This window comes from Podarcis raffonei, chromosome 10, assembly GCF_027172205.1.
Source record: "Podarcis raffonei isolate rPodRaf1 chromosome 10, rPodRaf1.pri, whole genome shotgun sequence".
NCBI classification, from domain to species: Eukaryota; Metazoa; Chordata; class Lepidosauria; order Squamata; family Lacertidae; genus Podarcis; species Podarcis raffonei.
In genome coordinates, this window is record NC_070611.1 from 35,981,188 (window position 1) to 36,004,146 (window position 22,959).

The 22,959-nt window shown below is 41.0% G+C and overlaps 1 protein-coding gene across 4 annotated transcripts in view; it reads left to right on the plus strand.

Annotated features, from left to right (window-relative positions):
• Nucleotides 1–22,959, plus strand: part of SYT1 (synaptotagmin 1) — a 330,364-nt gene that overhangs the window by 272,236 nt on the left and 35,169 nt on the right. For all 4 annotated transcript variants that reach the window (XM_053404643.1, XM_053404640.1, XM_053404642.1 and 1 more), the window contains exon 8: nt 5,906–6,023. In XM_053404643.1, the coding sequence (XP_053260618.1) occupies nt 5,906–6,023 (118 nt within the window). The remainder of the gene's footprint in view (nt 1–5,905; nt 6,024–22,959) is intronic.

Sequence of the window (22,959 nt, forward strand, 5' to 3'; positions counted from 1 at the left end):
CCCCAATAATCAAGATTTATTTCTGACGTGATCCGTAGGGAATGGGTATCCTAAATTATCTTTGTTGGTTGTCTCCAGAACTTAGGCATTATCTTATCATCTCTCCATCAGTGCCTGAAACCTGCTCTTGACTACCCACATTTCCAAAAATGATCAGATTTAATAGCAGGTCTTTATTGGAACCAAAATTCCATCTGTTCATCTGTTTATGATTACTTTCTTTAAAGTTGGTAGAAATAGAATGTTCAGGTCCATTTTAGTAAAATGTTGGCTGTTGTTTTATGGTCTATAACCATAGAAAGAAAGAAAAAAGGTTCCATTCTCTAACAGAGTGCAACTCCAGAAAAACTGAGTTAAGATAAAACACTCAATTGTAGGTTATACAATTTTAAAAAAAACTCCATACATACTATAAATAAGAATGCAACTCCTATTTTCTGCTTATGTTCCAAATTCCAGTTAAAACTGAGTGTTCCTTAAGTGAATCAACCAGATATGTTTCAATATAAAGTCATTAGTGGCCAAACACTGTGTGTGTGTGTGTGTGTGTGTGTGTGTGTGTAAGAGAGAGAGAGAGAGAGAGAGAGAGAGAGAGAGAGAGAGAGATCTTTAAAAAAAATGTTATAAACCTTGTCACTTTACCATTGGTTTCAGTATAAAAGCTTTGTAACTGGAGTAGGTATAAAACTTGTTCAAATGCAAGATATTTAATTCCTTCACACAGTGTTTTTTTTCCTTTAAATAATGTTTAAGGCTACTCTCATTTTGACAAGAATATCACCATTTTATAGTTCAAATTGGGAAAAATAAATACAGTAAATGGACAAAAGTACAAACATTCACAAAATGTTTAGGGCTTTGTGTACACCTACATGTCCCCCCCTCCCCCAAAAAAGCACTGCCTGCACAAGAAATGAAAAGACAAATCCTTGGAATTATAAAAATGTATACGAAGAGCAAAACAAATTATACAAAGTCAAACTTGTTCAATCTTACCCTTTTAGTTTCTAGTTCCAGTACAGCTATCCAAACAAGGATAATTATTTTCAAAAACCATTAAGAAGTAGCACAACTGCATGTGCCTGCCTCCTGTAGTCTGCCTACTATACAACAAACTTTAGCAGCAACCATAGCAGCTGCTTTATCCATTATTACCAATTAGTTCGATTTTCTGCTTGTTAGACCAGACAGATGCTGTGTATAATACAAACTATAACAACTCCTTTGGGTCATTTTCAGACCTGTTAGTAGTATGAATCTACGTAAGGACAGTGCAATTCCATACATGCCTACTCAGAAGTAAGTGTCATTGTTTTCAGTGGCACTTACTCCCAGATAGAGATGCATGCATCTGTGAATCTCAGTCTATTTAAGTTAGTTTTGCCCCTTTTCCACATCCATTTGCAATTATTATTACTTTCAAAATTCCGCATAGCCATAACCATTTTCATGCATGTCTCCATTTTGTCTGTAATTTTGCTTTATATACAATTTTTGCAAGCAGTTGTACGTTATTTTCACATATACATGCATTTTGTGTTCAATTCTCTCTAATACGCACATTTTTGTGCATTTGCTTTGGCTAGACAATTGCATTGGGGGGATTTTTAGTGTGAACTTCAAAAGTAAGCTGCATTTCAGTTTCTGTATCGGTTCGGAAAATCCATATTAGGTGTTTTCACATTAAAATGTGGCATTCTTCCCACCCATCCTTACACTTAGGTAAGTATGCCAAAGTTTAAAGCCAAGGGGAGGGCTTCTTCTAGACTCTTCAATAATAAATATAGTTTGTGAAACTATATAAGGAAACTTATTATTTGGGGACATGCTCCTCTCATTCACCCAAAACAGATGTCATTTTTTAACAACAACAGTATTTAACTGAGCAATCCAAAGCGTGTGGGTGAGGGACAATCGCCAGCATGGTGAAAGGTGTGCGTGTATGAGTGGCTGTATCTCCATTTTTTTTCTCTTTTTCCGGGGGGGCGGTGTTTCTGCTCTCCCCCCCCCCCGCCAGATACAGGGGCATGCCATGAAGGAAATGGGCAGGCCTTGGTTCTTTGGGATCCAAAACATTCCTCAGTCCATATTTTTTGTTTGCCTCTGTGGACAGAACTCGTCCACTTCCCATAGACCTCTCTTGCTCTCCACCAGTCAAGAGGGACACCCACAAAAAAAACTTATTCCCTCCCAGGGACCGAAGGATTGCACTCTTCTTCATCATCATAGTCACCTTTTGTTTTGTTTTGTTTTGTTTTGTCGAAGCATATAGAATATTCAAGTGTACATTTCCTAGAGATAGTCGAATACTGCAAGATATCAACCTCTTTTCATTAAGCTTTGCTCAATACATCACTAGGATGCACATCACTAGGAAGTGAGGGGGTTTTTTGTTTTTTATTTCAAGTTAAGCCGCTTGGAGCCTTTTCCACTTTTTTTTGAGCAGGACAGTTTCTGGCTCAGTGATGCTTTAAATTATCCTTTATTGTAAAGCAGGAAATGGTGCTTATGCTGCCGATTAAAGCTTTGAACTCATTTTGGTTCTGTTCAGTGGCGGCAGCGTTGTGCGTAAGGAAATTATCAAGCTGCTTGAGCAGAAGGAACCTTCTGATTGGCAACTGAACGCTCAGAGAGAAGAGGTTAACCTCTACGAACCTCACAGTTGGACAGCTCTAACGCTAGCCGAAAGTTTCCATCCAATGATCAGAGCAATGGCTGAAATTAATTATTTATACATTAAAAAGTTGAAAGCTAAACCTAATGACAATAAAGCACCTCTGTGAGATAATCACCTCAGCAGAGGCACTTCACTGTACCTCTTAGCCTGGCAGGGATTTGCAATTATCTTACAAAACTACACCTCTAGGTAGGGTTTTCTTTTCTTTTCTTTTTAAGTACAGCATGTCACATGCTAGCACTCAAAATTGGAAGATATAAACGCATCCCAAAGGAACATCTTTGAAATTCTGGATGTATTTGTAGAAGACGTAGGACAGGTTTCTACTAATATCTGCTTATCAATGGATGGATGGATGGATCAATAGATGATAGATATTGTGTACTTCAGTGTGTGTGGGCTTTTCAAAGAGAATGGGAGCTTTGCCTTTGACTTGAAAAGGGTTGCAAGCTGTGGCCTGCAGATAGCTCACTGGTGCTTTGTAGTGTGAACTCAGACCTTCTTTGAAGCTAGCTGATAAAATACAGTAGAACTGAGTGAAACGTACATTGAGTGCTCCAGATACTAGATTGGAATTGTGCCCTAAAGGACGCTGTATGAAAGTGGTTGCCCAGATGACGGATATTAGAATGCCATAACTAAGGAAAGCAGAAATATGGGAGTGTGGGGTGCCAGAGGAACACTAAAAGATATGCATTATCATTATGACTGCCAAAAGATTTCTCATTTCAGCTGATAATCTTAACCTGGTTACCGTGAACCAAGGTTGACTTAATAACCAAATCCTGCTTCATAGCGAAGTCTGGCTACTAAAACTAAGGTATCACCTTAGGGGCTTCTGGGAGTTCCCTCACTGTGAGAAGTGAAGCTACAGGGAACCAGCACAGGGCCTTCTTGGTAGTGGCACCCACCCTGTGAAACACCCTCCCGTTAAATGTCAAGGAGATAAGTAATTCTATAACCTTCAGAAGACACATGAAGGCAGCCCTGTATCAGGAAAGTTTTGAAACTTGACATTTTATTATGTTTCTATATGTATTGAAAGCTACCCAGAGTGGCTGGGGCAACCCAGTCCGATGGTTGGGGTACAACTATTATTATTATTATTATTATTATTATTATTATTATTATTACTACTACTACTACTATTATTTGGGTGTGTGGTGAAAATGGCATGGCAGAAGAAAGGTGCTATTTGAGGGTGCATATGCGTAACCAGCTTGTAAACCCTTAACTATGGATAAGAAATTGGAGGTATTTATGTTTACACAGGCTCCTTGATTTTGATAGTCTTCCCTGCGAATGGAAGGCTTTCTTCAAAGTTTATTATCATATCCCTCAAAATAACTGTGGAATTAAACTGAACACCATAAGGAGAGCTGCCTGTCAAATAAGATATGGGAAGCCTGAAATGCCTAATTAGAGTGTTTAGCGAAGCCTGATTCTCCAGTTAGCATTGTGCATAGATCTTAGAAGACAGCCAGCCTAATATTCTTAATGATCATTACTGAACAGCATGTGTTCCTCTGCTTACATTCTCCTTGTATCTTCAAGCTTGGCTATATTCATCTTTGCATTTGATACAAAGCTTCTGTAATTTGTAATTGCAGCTCAACCTTTCTATATGCTACAGAGCTGCACTATTTTTAGGAAGGCCTTTAGCAGTACAGCACCACTGATTGTAGCTATAGGGTCTTCTGTGAAACGTTGTTGAGTTCTGAACAAAACTAAGCACTTCCAACCATTGATGACATCTTGTAGATACCATTGTGTCTCTTCAAGAAACACTTGTGCTGCCTGTTTAATATATGAAAGGCAAAATGCCTCTTGCAAATAGTCTGTTTTATCACAATGCATTATGAGAATGAGCGCAGTCCGCTGTTTCTCTGACAGCAAAACTAATAGTGTTCAGATTGCTCTCACACCCCACAGCTAATCCAGTATCCGTGCTGAAGGGCTATCTAATAATTTTCAGCAGCAAACTGTGAGCTAACATTACAGGCACAATTTGGGAAAGTACAAATTTGAAATGCATCGTAACACCTCCTGCCATTTTGAAAGCTAACATCTGTCCTTTTCTGCAAGAAATTGCCATGGAATTTGTATGTGTGCATGCTGTAATGTTGACCAGGTTGGTTGCCACCAAACCTTTAGCTCCTAGCTGCCTTCACCAGCTGAGGAGGTAACTTTCCATCTGCAGCAAAATCCAGTCTACAATTCAGCAATAGAAGCAACACCTGGCTTCAATTAGTGCTCCTAGAAAAGGAGAAAACTGCACTTATGGACCAGTCCCAAAGGGGAGACAACAAAAGAGATTGTCTTTTTGGGGTCAGTCCAAGGGTGAAGGAACCACCCTTATTTGTTATTCTATTCCCCCCCCCCCACCTGATGTCTGTTGGATTTTTATTTTTTCATGTTATTTATTAAATTTCTATACCACCTTTCATCAAGAGATCGCAGGGCAGTTCACATAATATAATACAAGATCAAACACAAGTAAATAATTAAACCCAAACATGCTGAGAAGTATGTTTCAGGACCACCCTGTTCCTGTGTTTAGCTTCTTTCTAATGCTGAGTTTTAAATTGTAGTAACCTGGGATCTGCTGGTGAAGGGTAGGGAAAAATAAGACTGTCTGCAACTCTAAAGGAGCCTAACTGTTTAAAATGATTGAAAAGTGGGTGAAGAAAAACTAATTAGGAATGTCAAACACTAATGTGTGGCTTTTTTAAAAAAACAAAAAACCATGATATTATTGAGCTAAATGAAAAACTATGCAAATGGCCTGAACATTAGCAAGCCTGTGTGCCATCACAATTTATGGGATCCAGTCTTAGGTTAAAGAATTCAATCTCCTTGTTAATAGGACCGAATGTCCTCAGCATTGTGTCCATTGAGTTAAAAGATACCTGTGAAAGGCCTGGTGTCAAACTTCAGCACAGAACTTTGTTACTGGAGCCAATTCATATGTTACATTCTAGGGGGCTGAGGTTGCTTGCATATGTGAGTCATTCCATATTTTTCATAAGCAGGCAAAAGGTAATGTATAAATTGGCTCCTTGCTATTTCTTAGCAAGTAAAATCTTGGGCTCCTTTCTCTGGCTGTTAAACAGCTTGACAAGAAGTAGTTGAAACTGAATATTAAAAGCTGTGGTTTAAAACAATGTTCTTGGCGTAAACTTTTTAAAAGGGTATATAAATGACAGTTCTCCTTGCTCCTTCTTGCAGCAAGAGAAGCTAGGTGACATCTGCTTCTCTCTCCGCTATGTGCCTACTGCTGGCAAGCTGACTGTTGTCATCTTAGAAGCAAAGAACCTGAAGAAGATGGACGTGGGCGGCTTATCAGGTAAGCTGATGGCAGGAAGCATACCACAGCGGCTGTGCTAGCATTGCTGTCCAGTAACAGTTTCTCACCATTAAAAAATGAAGATGGTTGCTCATATGCAGGCATTACATTTACATTGAGATGACTTCCAGATGACACGTTTGTTGAACATTCATCTTGATTTGTTTGTGGGGAGGTCATATCATGCTGCATCAAGTCCAGGCTCTTCTGAAGCAGGTTTGTTTCACAACAGCATTGGATCCACTAAACTCGATGACTTGATTTTCCAGTACGCGAATGAATCTTACCCACAACATGGTGACAGTCTGGAAGTGGCCTCAGTAAAACCAGGAGCTGCATCCATGGCGTGGTTTTGAATATTGGTGGCTATGCAGGTCACTTGTGTGCCTTTATTACCTATTCCCTCACCTATCCCTATCACAAATTACTATTTATAATGACGTCAGTAATTATAAACAATACGAATAAATTCTTGAGAGTCATTGCTGTGATAAACCCAGGGTTGTAGAAATGAAAAAAAGCACAGTTATCTTTTCTTTTGCTGAACGAGTACATAGCTTTTTTCAGACAACATAACATTGTCCAAGCAGAAACTGAATCTCTGGAAGATCCAGAATCTAAAGTGAGAATCATTTCCCCATGCTTCAGGCACTGTGTACTTAACAGGTACACTTGACATTTGCTTCATGTGCGGGAATATAACACGGGAAGCTTAACTCACATAGAATTAACATGGTAAGGGGTAATTTGCATATCTCATGGTTGTGTGGCAGAGATGTACAGTATATGCCCAGAAATCACTTGCACTTTCCATAGCTGGGCATATTCATCTATCTATCTCTTTTTATATATAGGGAGAACTAGCATTGAATAGTGCTAGTGTATTTGAGACATTCGGTGTTTCTGTGGCTTGCTGTGGAGTTTCAGGTTCTCTTTGTACTAACGTGGGAGTATATATACATATGGAGAAAACAATTTTTAGATGCATTTTTGGTGAGATTCTGCAAATGTGAGTAGCTCCCGGTCTATTGGACTCCTTTCCTGTGGTCTCCAATTAAACTGCCCTGTGTGCTACCAATTAAACCCTTCCTTGCCTCCTCCTTTAATCAAGTCCCCTGTTATCCCAAAGTGACCTAGCAGAAAGTGACCACGGTATAATTGGAAAGGAGGAAATTCCTTCCATTAGTTGCTGAAGCAGAAGCACCGGCCAAACATGTGTAATTCTCTAGGTAAGTGCCTAAGGATGCTTTCAGATGTGACACAGGATCGGGGGATAGTGGAAGCATGTGAGTTTGTCTCTCTTTTTCATGCTTCACAAGTGGGAACTTGCACATCCTCTGTGCTTTTTAAAAGAAACATATGTCATTGTATGGCAGATGCACAAGTTACCAGTTTGGATATTAGAACAAAAGGACTCACTTCATATCTACCGCCTTCCCTAGTTGTACCCCTGAGTTGCTTTTCAAAGCTATCCTTACCCCCAGCTGCACATCAGTATCTTTTCAGATATCACAAACTTTGTCTGAAAAAGTCCAATTCAGAGGTCATCTGAGTAGATACACATGAGGCAACTGCAATCTCTGAAATATTCATGGATATTACTTGGTGGGTGGAAGTAAGAATGGCAGAATTTGTCATCAGCCCAATAATTCTTCTCCCACTGCTATTTTTTCCCCTTTCCCCTTGAAACCAAAATTGCTTTTCACTTTTCCAGCAGAAAACATTGTACATCAGTGTGGCGGTGGGGGATTCATTTTCCCACACAATTGGCAACACTTACTGTCACCAGAGGAGCCCATTATTGAGTGGGGGGAATGCAAAGTGCTGTTTATGCGTGTAGAGGAGGTGGAATGTTTGAAAAGTTCCTCATTAAAAGGAAAAACAATGGGAAAATATGAGACTGTGAAAGTATGGTTGGAAATCGAGCTGCCTTATCCAATGACCATAATCCTCTTGAATATCTATGAACAGCTGTGGTGGATGACACTTGCTCTGAAAAGTGTGGTCAAAATTAAAGGGTTCAGGAACTCAGACTAGACCAACTTTCATAAAAAATATCACAGACTTTACTAAAACAGAACTCTACAAGAGTGAGAAACTCCAAATAATTACACAGATTAAAATAGCTCAGAAGGTAAGAAAACAACAACTAATGAACATGTTGTTGTTGTTGTTTAGTCATGTCCGACTCTTCGTGACCCCATGGACCAGAGCATGCCAGGCACTCCTGTCTTCCACTGCCTCCTGCAGTTTGGTCAAACTCATGCTGGTAGCTTCGAGAACACTATCCAACCATCTCGTCCTCTGTCGTCCCCTTCTCCTTGTGCCCTCCATCTTTCCCAACATCAGGGTCTTTTCCAGGGAGTCTTCTCTTCTCATGAGGTGGCCAAAGTATTGGAGTTTCAGCTTCAGGATCTGTCCTTCCAGTGAGCACTCAGGGCTGATTTCCTTATGAATGGATAGGTTTGATCTTCTTGCAGTCCATGGGACTCTCAAGAGTCTCCTCCAGCACCATAATTCAAAAAGCTAATGAACATAAACACTCTTAAATCTCAGTAGGCTGAGCAACAGAACAAGATGCTGTCAGAAGCCCAAATAGACGCTAACTTCAGCTTGGCTGGCTGGCTGGCTGCCAAGAGCTCCCACCAATACAGGTTTTATGAGAACTTAGACCATGGGCATTTACCTCTTCTACCCAATTACCTTGTGACACCAGCCTTGAAGCCTTAACACTATACAGCGGTATGCAAACTCATTATTTCCGAGGTTTTAACCCATTCTCATAAACCAGTCTTAAAGGGGCGATATCACCACAACAGCCCATCCTGCCACCCCATCATTCCCCCAACTCATATCAAATTCATCAAGCAGAAATGTTCAACCAGAGGCGTAGGAAAGGGGTGCAGCCCACCCCGGGTGTCATGACTGAGGGGGGTGACAAAATGGCCGGCAAGTGGGAGACACACCTCACGCCCAGCGGCAGCAGCTCTTCTGACCTGGTGGCAGAGAGCAGCACTCCTCAGCCATGGCGAGGCGCGCTTGGCCGCAGCAGCTCCATTGTCGGGTCATGTCTGACCTGGCTGTGGAGAGCAGGAGGAGAGTGAGCAGCAGCTTCCCTGCCCCTATCCTACCCTGAACTGTGGTGCATGGGAGGGCACCCTCTGTGCCCTACCCCCCTCGAGAGCTCGCCCCGTCCAGGGCAGGGCAGGCATATGCTGCACCGCTGTGTTCAACTCCTATTTCCAAGTACAGTGGTACCTCGGGTTACATACGCTTCAGGTTACATACACTTCAGGTTAAAGACTCCGCTAACCCAGAAATAGTACCTCGGGTAAAGAACTTTGCTTCAGGATGAGAACAGAAATCGTGCTCCGGCGGCGCGGCAGCAGCAGGAAGCCCCATTAGGTAAAGTGGTGCTTCAGGTTAAGAACAGTTTCAGCTTAAGAACGGACCTCCGGAACGAATTAAGTACTTAACCCGAGGTACCACTGTACTGGGTAGTGTCAGCACAGCAGATGAGTACACAATCCCTAACTGTTCTGACTACATCTCCATAGAAAACCCTTCCTGATTGCGAAGAGATATCTTTATTCATTGTTGCATCTTTATATGCTGAATGTAAAGTAGGGTTGGACCTGAAATACCCTCTGGTCTGAAAACAAAGGCAGATGTAATGAGCTTCACTTGAGCACATACTGTAGCTAATCTCAAGTTTTCATTCCTTCTTAGAACAGAGTCTGATTAATATAATATTTTGAGTTGTTAACGTTTTAGCCGGGATTTCTTGGAAGATGTTGCCTGGTCAGTATTGAGAGCCTGTCTTTCCCCATATTGCCCAAGGTATCCCATTCCTCCGCAAAATTAGTGGAATCATCATTTGTGAAATATTTAAAAATGGGCAATAAACAACTGACAACGATTGATTTAAAAAAAATCTCTGGGTGAGAATCATATGAAAGCAGTTTTTTAAGCAGCATAATTTGCAAATATGATTATATTCACAACCTGTTTATTGTACAAAACCAAAGTTCATGGTAGGTTGGTTTGCCACACAAGCATCCTGTAGTTCACAAAAATAGACAATATTGCTAGGAAATTTGAACAGCCTGTGCTTGCTGGGTTTGATGGAAGCTGCAGTTCCAAACATCTGGAGGGTGCCAGCTTGCGGAGCCAGCATTACAACACAGTCAGTCTATGCTGGATAGTCCTTGTTCATCTAAGTTGTTGCTACAACAACTAAGAAGCCATGGGGAATAATACTATCTCTGTATTTTTGATGACTTGGCAAAAAGGCTGTTTAAAATACTACAAGCCCAGTTCTGCTGGACTTACTGATTTCTTCTTATTACTTGAAGGTTATATTTTCTGTAAACTTCCAAGTCTTGCAGTTTAGGTGTCATTGTTGGAAAAAACTGCAGCTCATCTTGTTTTTTCTTCTTAATAACTAACTAAACTCAAAGTATAGATATTTAATATTATATAGCACTCACCTGGTGTTGACAACAGACCAGTCATTATGTTCATTAGAGTCTTTGCAACAGGTCCAGATTGACCCATTTTAGCATGAAATGCTCAGATCTTACATCTTACGTTTAATTATTACATCAGGCAGAAACCCAAATAGACCTGTCTTGAAAGGAAAAACCAATCAACCTTAGCTTCTTGAATGATGAAAACAGCTATTTACTAGTGCCGGTGAAATTACCTCTACAAGCAAAAGTGTCCCTTTGGAAATAAATAATTTTAATTATTACCTGTTTAATCTTTAATTAACCTAAACATCTGGACCCAGTTAGCTAATGTAATCCAACAGTCAATGTGCATTATGTCTGATATGAAAGATTAAGTGAGTTTGCTAGAGCAGCCAGCTACAGAAAGAGTAGGAAATAGCAAACATTTGTTCTAAATATTCATGTGTAACTAAATATGTGCTAAGATTCCATAGGACCATAGGAATGTCATAGGATCTCAAATCATGGCCTCTAGGAAACAGGCATCATTTATGTCCTCCATGTGCCACATGATGATAGCTGGTCAGAGATAGGAACAGCCATTTCTTCAACCCAGTTAAAAGATATATTGTGGAAATTGGAAACTTCATCCTCTTGTGGATCGTCTCAAATTACAACTTCATTATAGTCCAGATCTATCTGTCATCCTTCCTGATCCTTTGAGGACTTGCTCTGACTTTCCCAGAGACCTGCCCTACTCTTCCCGTGCCTTGAAGAGTGACTATGTAGATTGCCTGTCTAATCTTCAGACTACATCCCAGATTCTGCCTTCTTGACTTTTCTTTGTGCTGCAGATCATTCAAGGCAAGAAAATGAAGGACAGAATCAAAACAAATAGAGAAGTGGGGCCTCAAACAGATTCCAAGAGGACTTAAATTTCCTATCATTTCTTCTATTAATTTTGTCAGGGAAAGGTGATTTTTTTTTTTTTGCACCCTTTCTTATCCGCACAGCAAAGGAAGCTCTCCTGAGTGATCAAATTTTGTTGCATTTGAAATGAAACTACAGTTTTCTGCAATTAGAAATCTATTTTAAACACACTATTCACATTCAAAAAGGCTTACAGAAGAAGGCAAAAAATTGTTTATAGAGGCAGAACTTTTAAAGAGATGTGAACGCTCATGAATTATGCAAGACCTTCTATTTTAATAACTTCATTAAAACACAAAAAACCCCTAAAAAGACAGCCATCATGAATTTAATATAATAGGAGAAATATACTGCAAGTGGTCTGACCTTGCCAACAACCTTGCTGGAAGAAAATCCCAATAAGCATTATGAGCAAAGCTTGAGTTTCATTAAAGAATTATATGAGTAATAAGCAAACAGCATCACACTGGTGGTTACATATTCAACTGTACTAATTTAAAATGAAAATGTAGCACTAGTAGCTTTACCAAACAATTTCGAGTTGCTTTCCTGCAATGTATCCACAATCAGATGTACTGTACTAAGAGTGGTCCTATAGAGAAGGCAGCATCCATGCCCAATGATATACTTGTACACTACTCAAATGCTGCACACATTGTCCTCTACCATCAGCCAGGGGACCAAGGACCACTGGGAGGCTGCTCCTCCAGTTTCCAAGAGAGAAGAACATCATGGCAAGGGCAGTACCATGTGGTTGGGTAGAGCCTTTCTCCCATTGCTGGCATTACTGCCACTTACCTGGCCAGGGATAGGATGGGACAGTGATGAGGTTAGGGCACATAGACACACTGGCTGAATTGGTTCCAGAGGTGTGTTCATGCAGCCTCAAACTTCCAACTGTTCTGTTCAGCCAGGTAAGCTGTGTCAGGAGAGCACATGGGCTGCTACAGGACAAATAGGGGACCAGAAGGGAGAACTAAAGGAAGCTTGCTTCATCCTCTGTGGTAAAAATAATATAAGATATTTGGGACTGAGAAACAGCACCTGAGTTTGCTTTCTTCCTCCTCCCAATCACTTTTCCTTTTGTGCCTCTTAAATTGTAAGGAAGACAGGAACTGTCCCATTAGTGATTGTTGTAAACCACTCTAGTGGTATTTTTATTTTTTTGACTGAAGAGCAGCATTAAAATACTTTAAATAAATACAATATACACAATCACCTTCCTCATCAAGTGGTGGGCCTGTCTTGAAATTTCTTTACTACTAACAAGTGCTAATGAGGTGCTGGATTCTATACATAACAACAGTAGATGAGTTATTGCCCGAAGGGCAACAGTTCTCAGACTATGAATATTTATGATTCTATCAACCAAAGGAGGATGAATATTTGCATTCCATTCCATAGTGTTCTGACCACTAGCTATCACCTGCTTCTGAAAAGTTCAGGACACTTGAAACATGCCACTTCAATTGTTCTCAAATCCCTACATGTTTACTCGAGTCCCACTTTGTTTTCCAAATATGCACATAGGAATGAAGGCTTAGCCTTCAAATAAGTGATATTCCTTAGCATTTTTTCATGCATACAGAGATGCAAGCAAAAATACACCTCTCACCTGGTTCACCAGCTGGTTCACCTTTGGACAGAGATGGCCACTGTACTCTTGTGACTGCCAGACTGAAATGTGATGTAAATCAGGCTGCCCTTGAGGACTACTCTGATACCTCAAACTGGTCCAAGATTATTGGCTGGGCTTCCAATTAGAATTAGAATTCACATTGCCCCTGTTTTAAAACACCTGCATTGATTGCTTGTTCATTTTCAGATCCAATTCAAGATGCTCACATTAATGTAAACAACTTAGGCCCTAAATATTTGAAAGACCATCTCCTTCCCTTCAGACACTTCTCAGGTGTTAAGATAGAGAGAGGTGACACTCTTGGTAGTTCTACTGTCCTCTAGGTTTGAGGGGTGGCAAGACTTCAAGAAGCCATTCTCTGGAGTAGCCCACAAGTTGCAGAATTCCCTCTCCAAAGGTGGTGGTGGGCATCTGGCACCTTCATTATGTAGTTTTTGTTGTATGCCAAAGGATTTGTCCTGTTCGTAGAAAGCATGGCTCCAAGCGGTTTTCTAGGCATGGGTTCAAGAGACTTCCTGTTTACCCTACCATTTTCCCCAGGAAAACCCACTCTTTAGCGCTGAATTGGAGCAAATGCCCATCTGTGAAAAACCTGATTGGCATTTGTGTCAATTCAGCAGTAAAGATTGGGGGGCTCATCCAGTTTCCCAGCGGAAAGCAAAAGGACAAACATACAATTTGGATGAGCCTGAAGATGCACCTCTTTATCCTGGCCTTCAACACAGACACACCCATTTGGACACTCTCGTTGTAATTTGTCTGTTTAGAATTGTAGTAACCTACCCTAGGGCTCATGGTGAAGGGCCAGTATGCCCTGGTGTCTCTGTGCTGCAGAGTACAGTATAGGGCTGAGCTTTCAATCCTTCCCCTCTAAGTGCAATTCTGAAATCAGAGTGATGCACAGGAATATCTCTCGGCACTTGGTTCCTTGTATCTGTAAGATGCAAATAATAATTAGCTATTTTACAAGAATAAGGATATGGGTTATACTCTTCACTCCGGATGATAAATAATAATAATAAATTGCCATCACGACAGGAGCAGCAGTGAAACAAATTTCTAAATACTACAGGCTCCCAATTATGGCAGCCAGCGTTTGCTGCACTTGGGGCAATCTGTCAGAGTAGCACGTAGGCTCATCAGCAGGATTAATTTATTTTTAATAATACAGGAAGCTGCTGCACTTCAGATACCCACTGAAAAATGTGTTTATTTCTTGTTTTGGAAACATGATTCTGTGTGGGGGGAAATAGCACATATAAACTGAAATATGGACGAGCACCACCAAAGACTGATAGAGCTGCTTTGAAAGTTTAGGTCAGGTCAAGGCTTAAGTTGTGGCTTAAACAGATAGATGTTTAAGACTTTCAAGGTGCATGCATTTTATTTTATTTTATTTTTACAGCATTGCAAGTGTTTTATAAACTCAGGTGTTCCTACAAACCTCTGGGGAAACCTGAATTACTTTTTTATGAAATTAATAAAAAGCACGGATAAGAAGCTCTGACGTTCTAGTGCATTAAAGGTAAAGGGACCCCTGACCATTAGGTCCAGTCGTGACCGACTCTGGGGTTGCGGCGCTCATCTCGCTTTACTGGCCAAGGGAGCCGGCGTACAGCTTCCGGGTCATGTGACCAGCATGACTAAGCCACTTCTGGTGAACCAGAGCAGCGCACGGAAACGCCGTTTACCTTCCCACCAGAGCGTTACCTATTTATCTACTTGCACTTTGACATGCTTTTGAACTGCTAGGTTGGCAGGAGCAGGGACTGAGCAATGGGAGCTCACCCTGTTGCGGGGATTCGAACCGCCGACCTTCTGATCGGCAAGTCCTAGGCTCTGTGGTTTAACCCACACCGCCACCCGCGTCCATTTAGTGCATTACTGTCATTTGAAAAACCTATTGGATCAAAGGAAGGCTGTTTCATCTCTGTGGTGCTCTTTCCCTGCAATAAGGCATGGAAAGCATTGCTTTTTTCTGGAAGGGAGAATAGGATGCAGCTGCCCCAGTCAAATGCAAATTTAGCCTCAGCCAGCCTTACCTTAAGAGCTGAGCAATCCTTCGTCACTAATTGTCCAGACACTTCACAAAAACAACTGCACAAAAAATGTCATATTTTAATAGCAGGATGTGTTCCCACCCCCAGTCAGTGCTGAATGGGGAGAAAGCCTTTCCTTGATGCATTGCCTTTCTAATAATGTTGCCTTTTGAAGAGAAAGAAAGAAGTATTTCTCCTGCTTTGTGTTTATTATGATGTCTTTCTTCTAAGCTGTGATGAATATTCTGTTCAAGGTTCTCTGCAGGAATTCCTTTCATCACCCGGTGATTTACAAAGAGCTACATCTCCCACACTCCTCAAATCAAAATATTTATGGTCAAAGCTTTCCGCTGATATCCTGCTATATTTAATATGATTTGCTAAAGCCATATTAGAAGGTTATATAACTTGTATCAGGCAAAGCTTGAAATCCAATGCAGTCTGCATGCAGCGTCTGCCTGGTGTGCAAGCAAGCAGGAACCTATCTCCTTTGTTGGACCCAAACAATCACAATTTTGCCTAAGCTGGCTGCAGGATTCAGGCTAAGCAATTTTAGATTTTTGCTTCCATCCAGTGCCAATAACAAAATGGACCTTGAGTCTCCTGGTTTGATAAAGTCAGGTTTTTAAATTTTTATTCTCACTAACTTATATTTTATTTATTTCTTTACTAAATTTGTATACCACCCTTCATTCAAAAATGTCAGGCCAGTTCACATAGGCCTGCCATACATCCGGGAAAACCCCCAGACGTGTCCTCTTTTGGGGACCAACATGCCTATCTGGGCAGATTTTTACATTGTAAAGGAAATGTCCAGGTTTTTTGTGCTTGGGCTGCTCTGCACGCCGTGGCTGCTGCCAGCCCAAGCTGGGGAAAGTGGTGCACGGGTGTGGCGGTGGCAGCTCCATGCACCCCTCTTTCCCCAGCTCAGGCTGGCAGCGGCTCGTGTTTTCCTCTTTTTTGCTCTTCAATATATGGCCACCCTAAGTTCACAGCATAAAAATACAAACAGAAAGTACATAATAAAAACAAAACAAACCCATAATCCTCTCCAAAAAAAAATCTTAACGAAACAATACAAGCACCACTGATTCTTGAATTTCACAGAAGTTTGAGCTGGTTCTTATTTTAAATGAATTGCTAAAGTCTAAGGTATTCGTTAGCTTCATTGGGCTCAGGATGAATAGCCAAAGCTTCATTTCTATCCTGTCCTGCCCTCAGCCACTTCCTAAACCAGTTTATATGGGTTTTTGCTGTTGTTGTTTAACTGTATTTCTGTTACCATCACTATTGTCAGTGGTATTTTGCCAGAAAAAGAGGTGCCAGAGCGCACTATGAACTTCTGTCTTATTCTCTTAGAATGGCAATGGTGCCCGCCTAAGAGGTGCTGTAGCTGAGCTCTGGTGAGCTCCAGCTGAAAAAATAATGCCCTGTTGTCAGCCACAAAAGTTTTCAAACCATTTCATTGTGCCCCTCCCAATTTATAAGCCAACTGCTAAAGCCTCAATACTGAGACACAATACGGAGACACAATAGATTTAGCTTGCAGAAGTCTGAACCCAGGTCTCCAAAGTCCAACGCTCTTGGCACTACACCAAACTGCTTTTCTTTCTTTTTCTTTTGCATTTATAGTTCAGAAATTGTCTTTCATCTCTCAGGTCGGGTATTTTTGTCATTGCAAATCCCTAATATAATTAATAATGATCTGCCCAGGCTTCACAGCAGCCTGATACAAAATTCGTTAAGAGACCTGCGGTTTAAAACACCTGAACTTGCTGTCAAACCTCTCTTCGTGGAATCTGCTGGATTAAGCAGAAGCACAGAACTGAATATAGAGTAATTACATTTTTAAGGATTTGCCATCTTTTCCTGGCATAAAAATTGCTAATCCTCCCGTTTTCCTCTCATACGTTATCACTCCAGTCCCTTGCATGCCAACTCAGAAGGCCTACTGAGTTCAATGAGACTTGGTCCCATATATGTGTGTACAGTCATACCTCAGGTTGTGAATGTGATCCGTGCGTGAGGCATGTTCGCAACCCGTAGTGCCGCGTCTGCGCACGTGCATGATGCGATTTGGCGCTTCTGTGCATGCGTGTGACGTCATTTTGCGCTTCTGCGCATGCGCAAGCGCCGAAACCCGGAAGTAACCCATCCCAGTACTTCTGGGTTCGGCACGGTCTACAACCCAAAAATGTGCAGCCCGCAGCATTCGTAACCCAAGGTATGACTGTATATGTAAGTACTAGACAGGAAACCTAACATAGTGCTATCCTATATTCAAAGGGTGGGGAAACTTAGGCCCAGTCTCCAGTTGTGGCTCTCCAAGGATTTCTGTCTGGCCCTTGGGACTCTCCTGAGGTTAGGCCTCTTATTGGCTGTGCTTCACAGCTTCCTGGAGTATTTTTGCCTGGCTGGAACTTGTCCACGAACTCTAATAATGCATATTAAGGGACTTGTGTAGAAATGTGATCAACTGTGGGATCATCGCTGGTTGTCACCCCGAATTGGTGAGGCTCACCTGATGTCAACAAGAAACAGAGCCTTCAACGTCACCAGCCAAGTCCTGTAGAATGCTTTTCCAACAGAGATCTGTACTGACGTTTGCTGAAAATGTTTGTATGCTGCCAGGTTTATGCAGACAATTGAGAAAATAATTCTTTTTTTTAATGCTTAGCTACTTATCTGGGTTTTTCATTTTGATGTAGTTATATATATAGTCATTTACACCACTTTTGATGTTTTTAAATGAAATTGCAGTATACAAATATATTATTTATAGATTAAATAAAGCTGGCCTACTGTATTGCATCTACCATTGCTCTACCCACTTTTTTCCTCTGGCCCTGCCACTCGAAGGTGATCCAGAAAGGGATGCATCCCTCAAACAAGAGGACATATAGGATAGCAGCCTATGTTCCTTGTCTCCCAGTTGTCTAGCACTCGCCTGGATTGAGATGATCTAATGATGCGTGGAGGTATTCATTCCTATCTAGCCATGCATGCTGTCTATCTGCTCATCATGACAAAAATGCAAAAGGGCTGATAGTGCAAGACATGGGAGAGCTGTCTATTGCTTCTAATGAATCTGTGTTCCTTTCCCTGGTGATGTAAGCCTTGAACAGATTTTTATAAAACAGTGGTAGGTTGTGTTTTGCTTCAGACTAAAAGACACCTGTGCATACCTGTCTTGTTTCTGTTTGCATAAGGATGTGCTTACAGAGAGGCAAACCAACCACAAACAGTGTGTGCACACATACACACACTTAGCTAATTTTTAGGGGGAGAAAGTCGGGCATTCTTTGAGGTAAATTTAAATCTGCTTTGGCATCTGTCCAGGCCTGCATAATATCAGGCAGGGGACATCCTGTCTGAGAGAACAGATTGTTAGTTCAATTATACTTCTGAAATTGAGTTAAATATCCATGAAATCTGCTTCTAAATGTGAAAAGCCCAAGGGAATTGTTTTGTTTTAAATTGCAGCAATCAGGCATTCCAAATAGGATGTCAGTGTGTGCATTGTACGCTTGTTGGAAGTTGTTTATTTCCAGGAGTACTATGCAACAAGGCAAAGGTGAGCCAATCTAAGCTAGGAGAAGCCTGTGTGTAGTGCTGCCATCTAAAGGCATTGTGTGGCTTTTGCATAGATTGCCATTGAAACGAGAGAGTGAGTTCAGCATCTATCTAGTCTAGGGGTTGCTAATGTTTTTAGGCCCATGGGCATATTTTGTTTCTTGAGCAACTACTGTAGGCCCCATCTTCTCTGGCCACTTCTCTCTTTCTCCCCTAAATCACACACACACACAAGAGAGAGAGAGAGACCACATGCACACCCTTTGCTTTCCCAAGGGATACGTTTACATATCAGATCCAGCAATTACACGTTTACATTATACGTTTACATTATACGTTTACATATCAGATCCAATTTGACCCTTGAGAAGCACATAGAGCTATAAAGGAAGATCCTTCTCTCTCAGCTCTTTGTACCTTTCAAGAGAGACAAAGGGAACTTCTCTCACCACTTCATGACCAAAAAGGACTGTGGGTGGGGGCGCTCAGAGGCTTCATAGATGCTCACCCAAATTTTCCAAGTGAGGAGACATTCCAGGACACTTGCCCAGGTTTGGTTTCTTTGGGATAAGGCTGCTGGAGACTTCTCTTTAATGAAGATGTCTTCTCAACAATACTATTGTTCCTAAAAGAGAAACCTGGCCTGAACGTCTGCCTCCAAAACCACCGTGTCAGATTCCGGTCTTGAGTAGTTGAGGGCAGAGGAGCACAATGCAGTCTTCCTGCACAGTAGAAGCTGGGCCATTAGGGCAAATGGAGAACTGCCCCACCAACCTCAGTCTGCCCTCAGCCAGCCTCCACCTTCCTGCCTTCTTCCTTGCAAACAATCAGGGAATAGCCCTGTCTGTCATTGCCTCTGGCTCCACTTGATCTCCCTGCCTTCTGGCCTTCTAGTCGCACCAGTCACCACTATTCTGGCAACCAACAGAGAGTGGCTTAAGAAGGGTCCTTATGGATCAAGCTAAATGCCCATCTAGTACAGCATCCTGTTTTCTCTGAGTTCAGTGGCACTCTCCCAGTTGCTACTGCTTGCTCAGACTAGCCAGGATACCAACAGTCAGAATGGAAGTACCATTTGACTCAATGTGGCTCAAGAGTCCTCATTGCTGGACTCCCTGCAGTTTCCTTTTGACCATAGCTGGATGGTGGTCCACAGGCTGACTCTTCACACGCCATGCCTCAGTTTAACGATTCAAGACCCATTCTGTCTTGATACCAAATGAAATTTATTCTTGCAGTTGCCGTTTCCTTTGCATAAAAGTTCTGAGCTGGGCAGATTATCAAAACAGTTGACAGCATCATGAAATTATCCAGGGACCTTTGTATGTTGTATCTTCCCTGATTTTACACATATTCAGTAAATATATGTTTTTTCATATATTCAGTGTTACTGAAATTTTAAAATCATATTTCCTTTCCTCACCTGAAAAGAATGCGTATCCCTTTGAGGTTACGAATTACACTTTTTAAAATAAGATATCTGCCTGCTGCACAGGGTCCTCTTTTTTATCTTTAATCATCTTTGGGCTAGCTGATTTCCTATTACTTGAAGTGGCATGTCTTTTAATTGTAGTCATTATTGCAAACTAAGCGGACGGTTCTCAGCCAGATTGCATCACTAGGGAAAGTAAAATGCTAAGAACAAAAGTAATTTACAGTGGCCTCCTTCCACAGTAGGACCCTTTAGTGCTGCTGAAACATTTCTTTTTGCAGTTAGCTGGAATTAAATGAGTGCTGCTATACTGCATTTAATATAAACACTATTTTGGCCTCCAGTTCCCATCTACATATACAAGATAATATTTACTAGGAAGTCCCATTCAACAAAAGATCCTCTGTAACTTTGAGGGAAAGCTTCCTTCTTGCAGCTGCTGCACACGGTTTGCTTCTTGTTTAGCATCTTTGGTGGATGAATCATAACTTGACCTCTTTTTAACCTGTTCCATGTGCAATGTGGTCTTTAACTATTGGTTCCTTACCTTATTTTTATTTTATGTTTTGCTTTTCTTTTTTTACATAGAGAAGGACCCAGTCATTAAACCAGTCATTAAAGCCCACCTAAGGAAGAGAATTTAATTAAGGGGCAATTTATAATTTAGCCACAATGGATAAAAAGGTAAATGTACCCCTGCCCGTATGGGCCAGTCGTGTCCGACTCTAGGGTTGTGCGCCCATCTCACTTAAGAGGCTGGGGGCCAGCGCTGTCCGGAGACACTTCTGGGTCACGTGGCCAGTGTGATGAAGCTGCTCTGGCGAGCCAGCACCAGCCACAATGGATACCAGTTCTTATTTGAAAACAGCTGGCAGTAATGTTATATATGTTCTCAATACTTTGTTCATTAAAAAAAATGGTATATCCCCAGGCAATGTGCAACATAAGATCAAATATACTGTATTAAAATAAAATAGGTATTAAGATGCACTTTGCTAGACCATAATTATCATATGATCACTATCACAACATACATTCTTCTTATAATTAATGCGAGTGACATTTCAAATTATTTCTAGAGGACCTAAATATGTATCAACAACATAGTTACTGAAAGCAATGATGATGTGATCTAATCATACTTTCCAAAACTTGAAGTACTGTCTAGTCAAGCTTTCTTTCATTTTCCATAGCCTAGTGGCACTCTTAATGTTTCATTTCTTTTAAACCTAAGCTGCATCAGGATTATTTTAAAATATGTTTTCAGAATTTTTTTGCCAACATACCTGATGGTAGTACAGTGAGCATACAACTTACAGTGGTACCTCGGGTTAAGAACTTAATTCATTCTGGAGGTCCGTTCTTAACCTGAAATTGTTCTTAACCTGAGGTACCACTTTAGCTAATGGGGCCTCCCACTAATGCCACGCGATTTCTGTTCTCATCTTGAAGCAAAGTTCTTAACCCGAGGTACTATTTCTGCGTTAGCGGAGTCTGTAAGCTGAAACATCTGTAACCTGAAGCATCTGTAACCCGAGGTACCACTGTACGTGCATTTAACTTGTGTGCATTCAGCTTTAGGCAGTTGGCAAACCATTTTTTAAAAAATTAAAAAGAGGGTAGAAAAGGAGTGGGCATCTGGGGGGAAAGACTTTGGCAATCTCACCGGCCATTGTACCCAATGTATTTTGACTATATGTGATTTTGGCTTTAGGTATGATCCCCAGAATATAAGCCCCACATAAGTCAAGGGTTTCCTGCAGCATGAAAATATCACTGGCGCTTTTCCATTGCAGCTTTGTGTAGGATTGGAGGAAAGTATTGTGTCTGGTATGTTAATGAAAAGAAGTGTTTCTTTAAGTGTGATAGTGAATGTTGTAAAGCCTTTTTATGTAAACAAGGGAAAGGCCTATATCTGAACTTGAATGAGGGCTTTGTTTGCCTGATGCATTGTTTTAGTTTTTCCTTAGTTATAAGGAAGGCAACAGTGTACTACTTTTTCTTCACTCTTGCTCACAAGATAATGACAACATGCCATTAATCTGAAAGGAAAGGAATTTTAAGCATGAAAAGGGAAGAGCAACTTATAATTAACCTTTCAAATACAATGTCAAGGGCTAATCCATTAAATAATGTAACAGTCATTAGCATATGATGCCTCCAATTTAAAAAAACCCACAGTACAATTCTGCATGGGGCAAGATCAAACCCATATACGTATAAAAAAAGCAGAAAGCATTTTTAATACCATAAAGCTCTCACACTACTCAAGCAAGTGTCTCAACTGATCTACCTAAGTGTTTAAGGATGTCTTGAACAATCTATATTCAATGAGCACATAGAGAGCACCCAATAGGAGGTCACTGAAGAGGGGATATTATCAGTTTGCTGCAGATCTGGAGAAGTTGAGTAATAACTGAATGCAGTCCAGTTGTAACAAGGGCAAAAGGATCTTTTCCATCCCACAACAGGAGAAATACCAAGGTCATTTAACATTACTTACATTGCTGCCAATTACATAAATGAGTTCCCTAAGAATCAGGCATGGCACCTAGTGTTACATTCTTAAGAATTAAAAAACATAAAAATCTGTAGTCTTAGTTTCTCTGCTTCAGGGCATGAAATCTATTTCATAGCATAGCACTCTGAAATGCATTTTGCGCCTCTCCCTAAATGTGTACTCTGTCCTTCCGTGAAGCATTTGTCAAAGTTCATCGCTGAAGGCGGAATAGTCCTCTTAAACAGTCTGCATGAATACATTCACCATGTACTGTCGAGTGGACACTTTCAATCATACCACCTCCAGTGTTAGCCCACTGAAGTAAAAGGGAGTACTCTTTGAGTGATCAGTTTAAAAATGGTTTAAGAATGC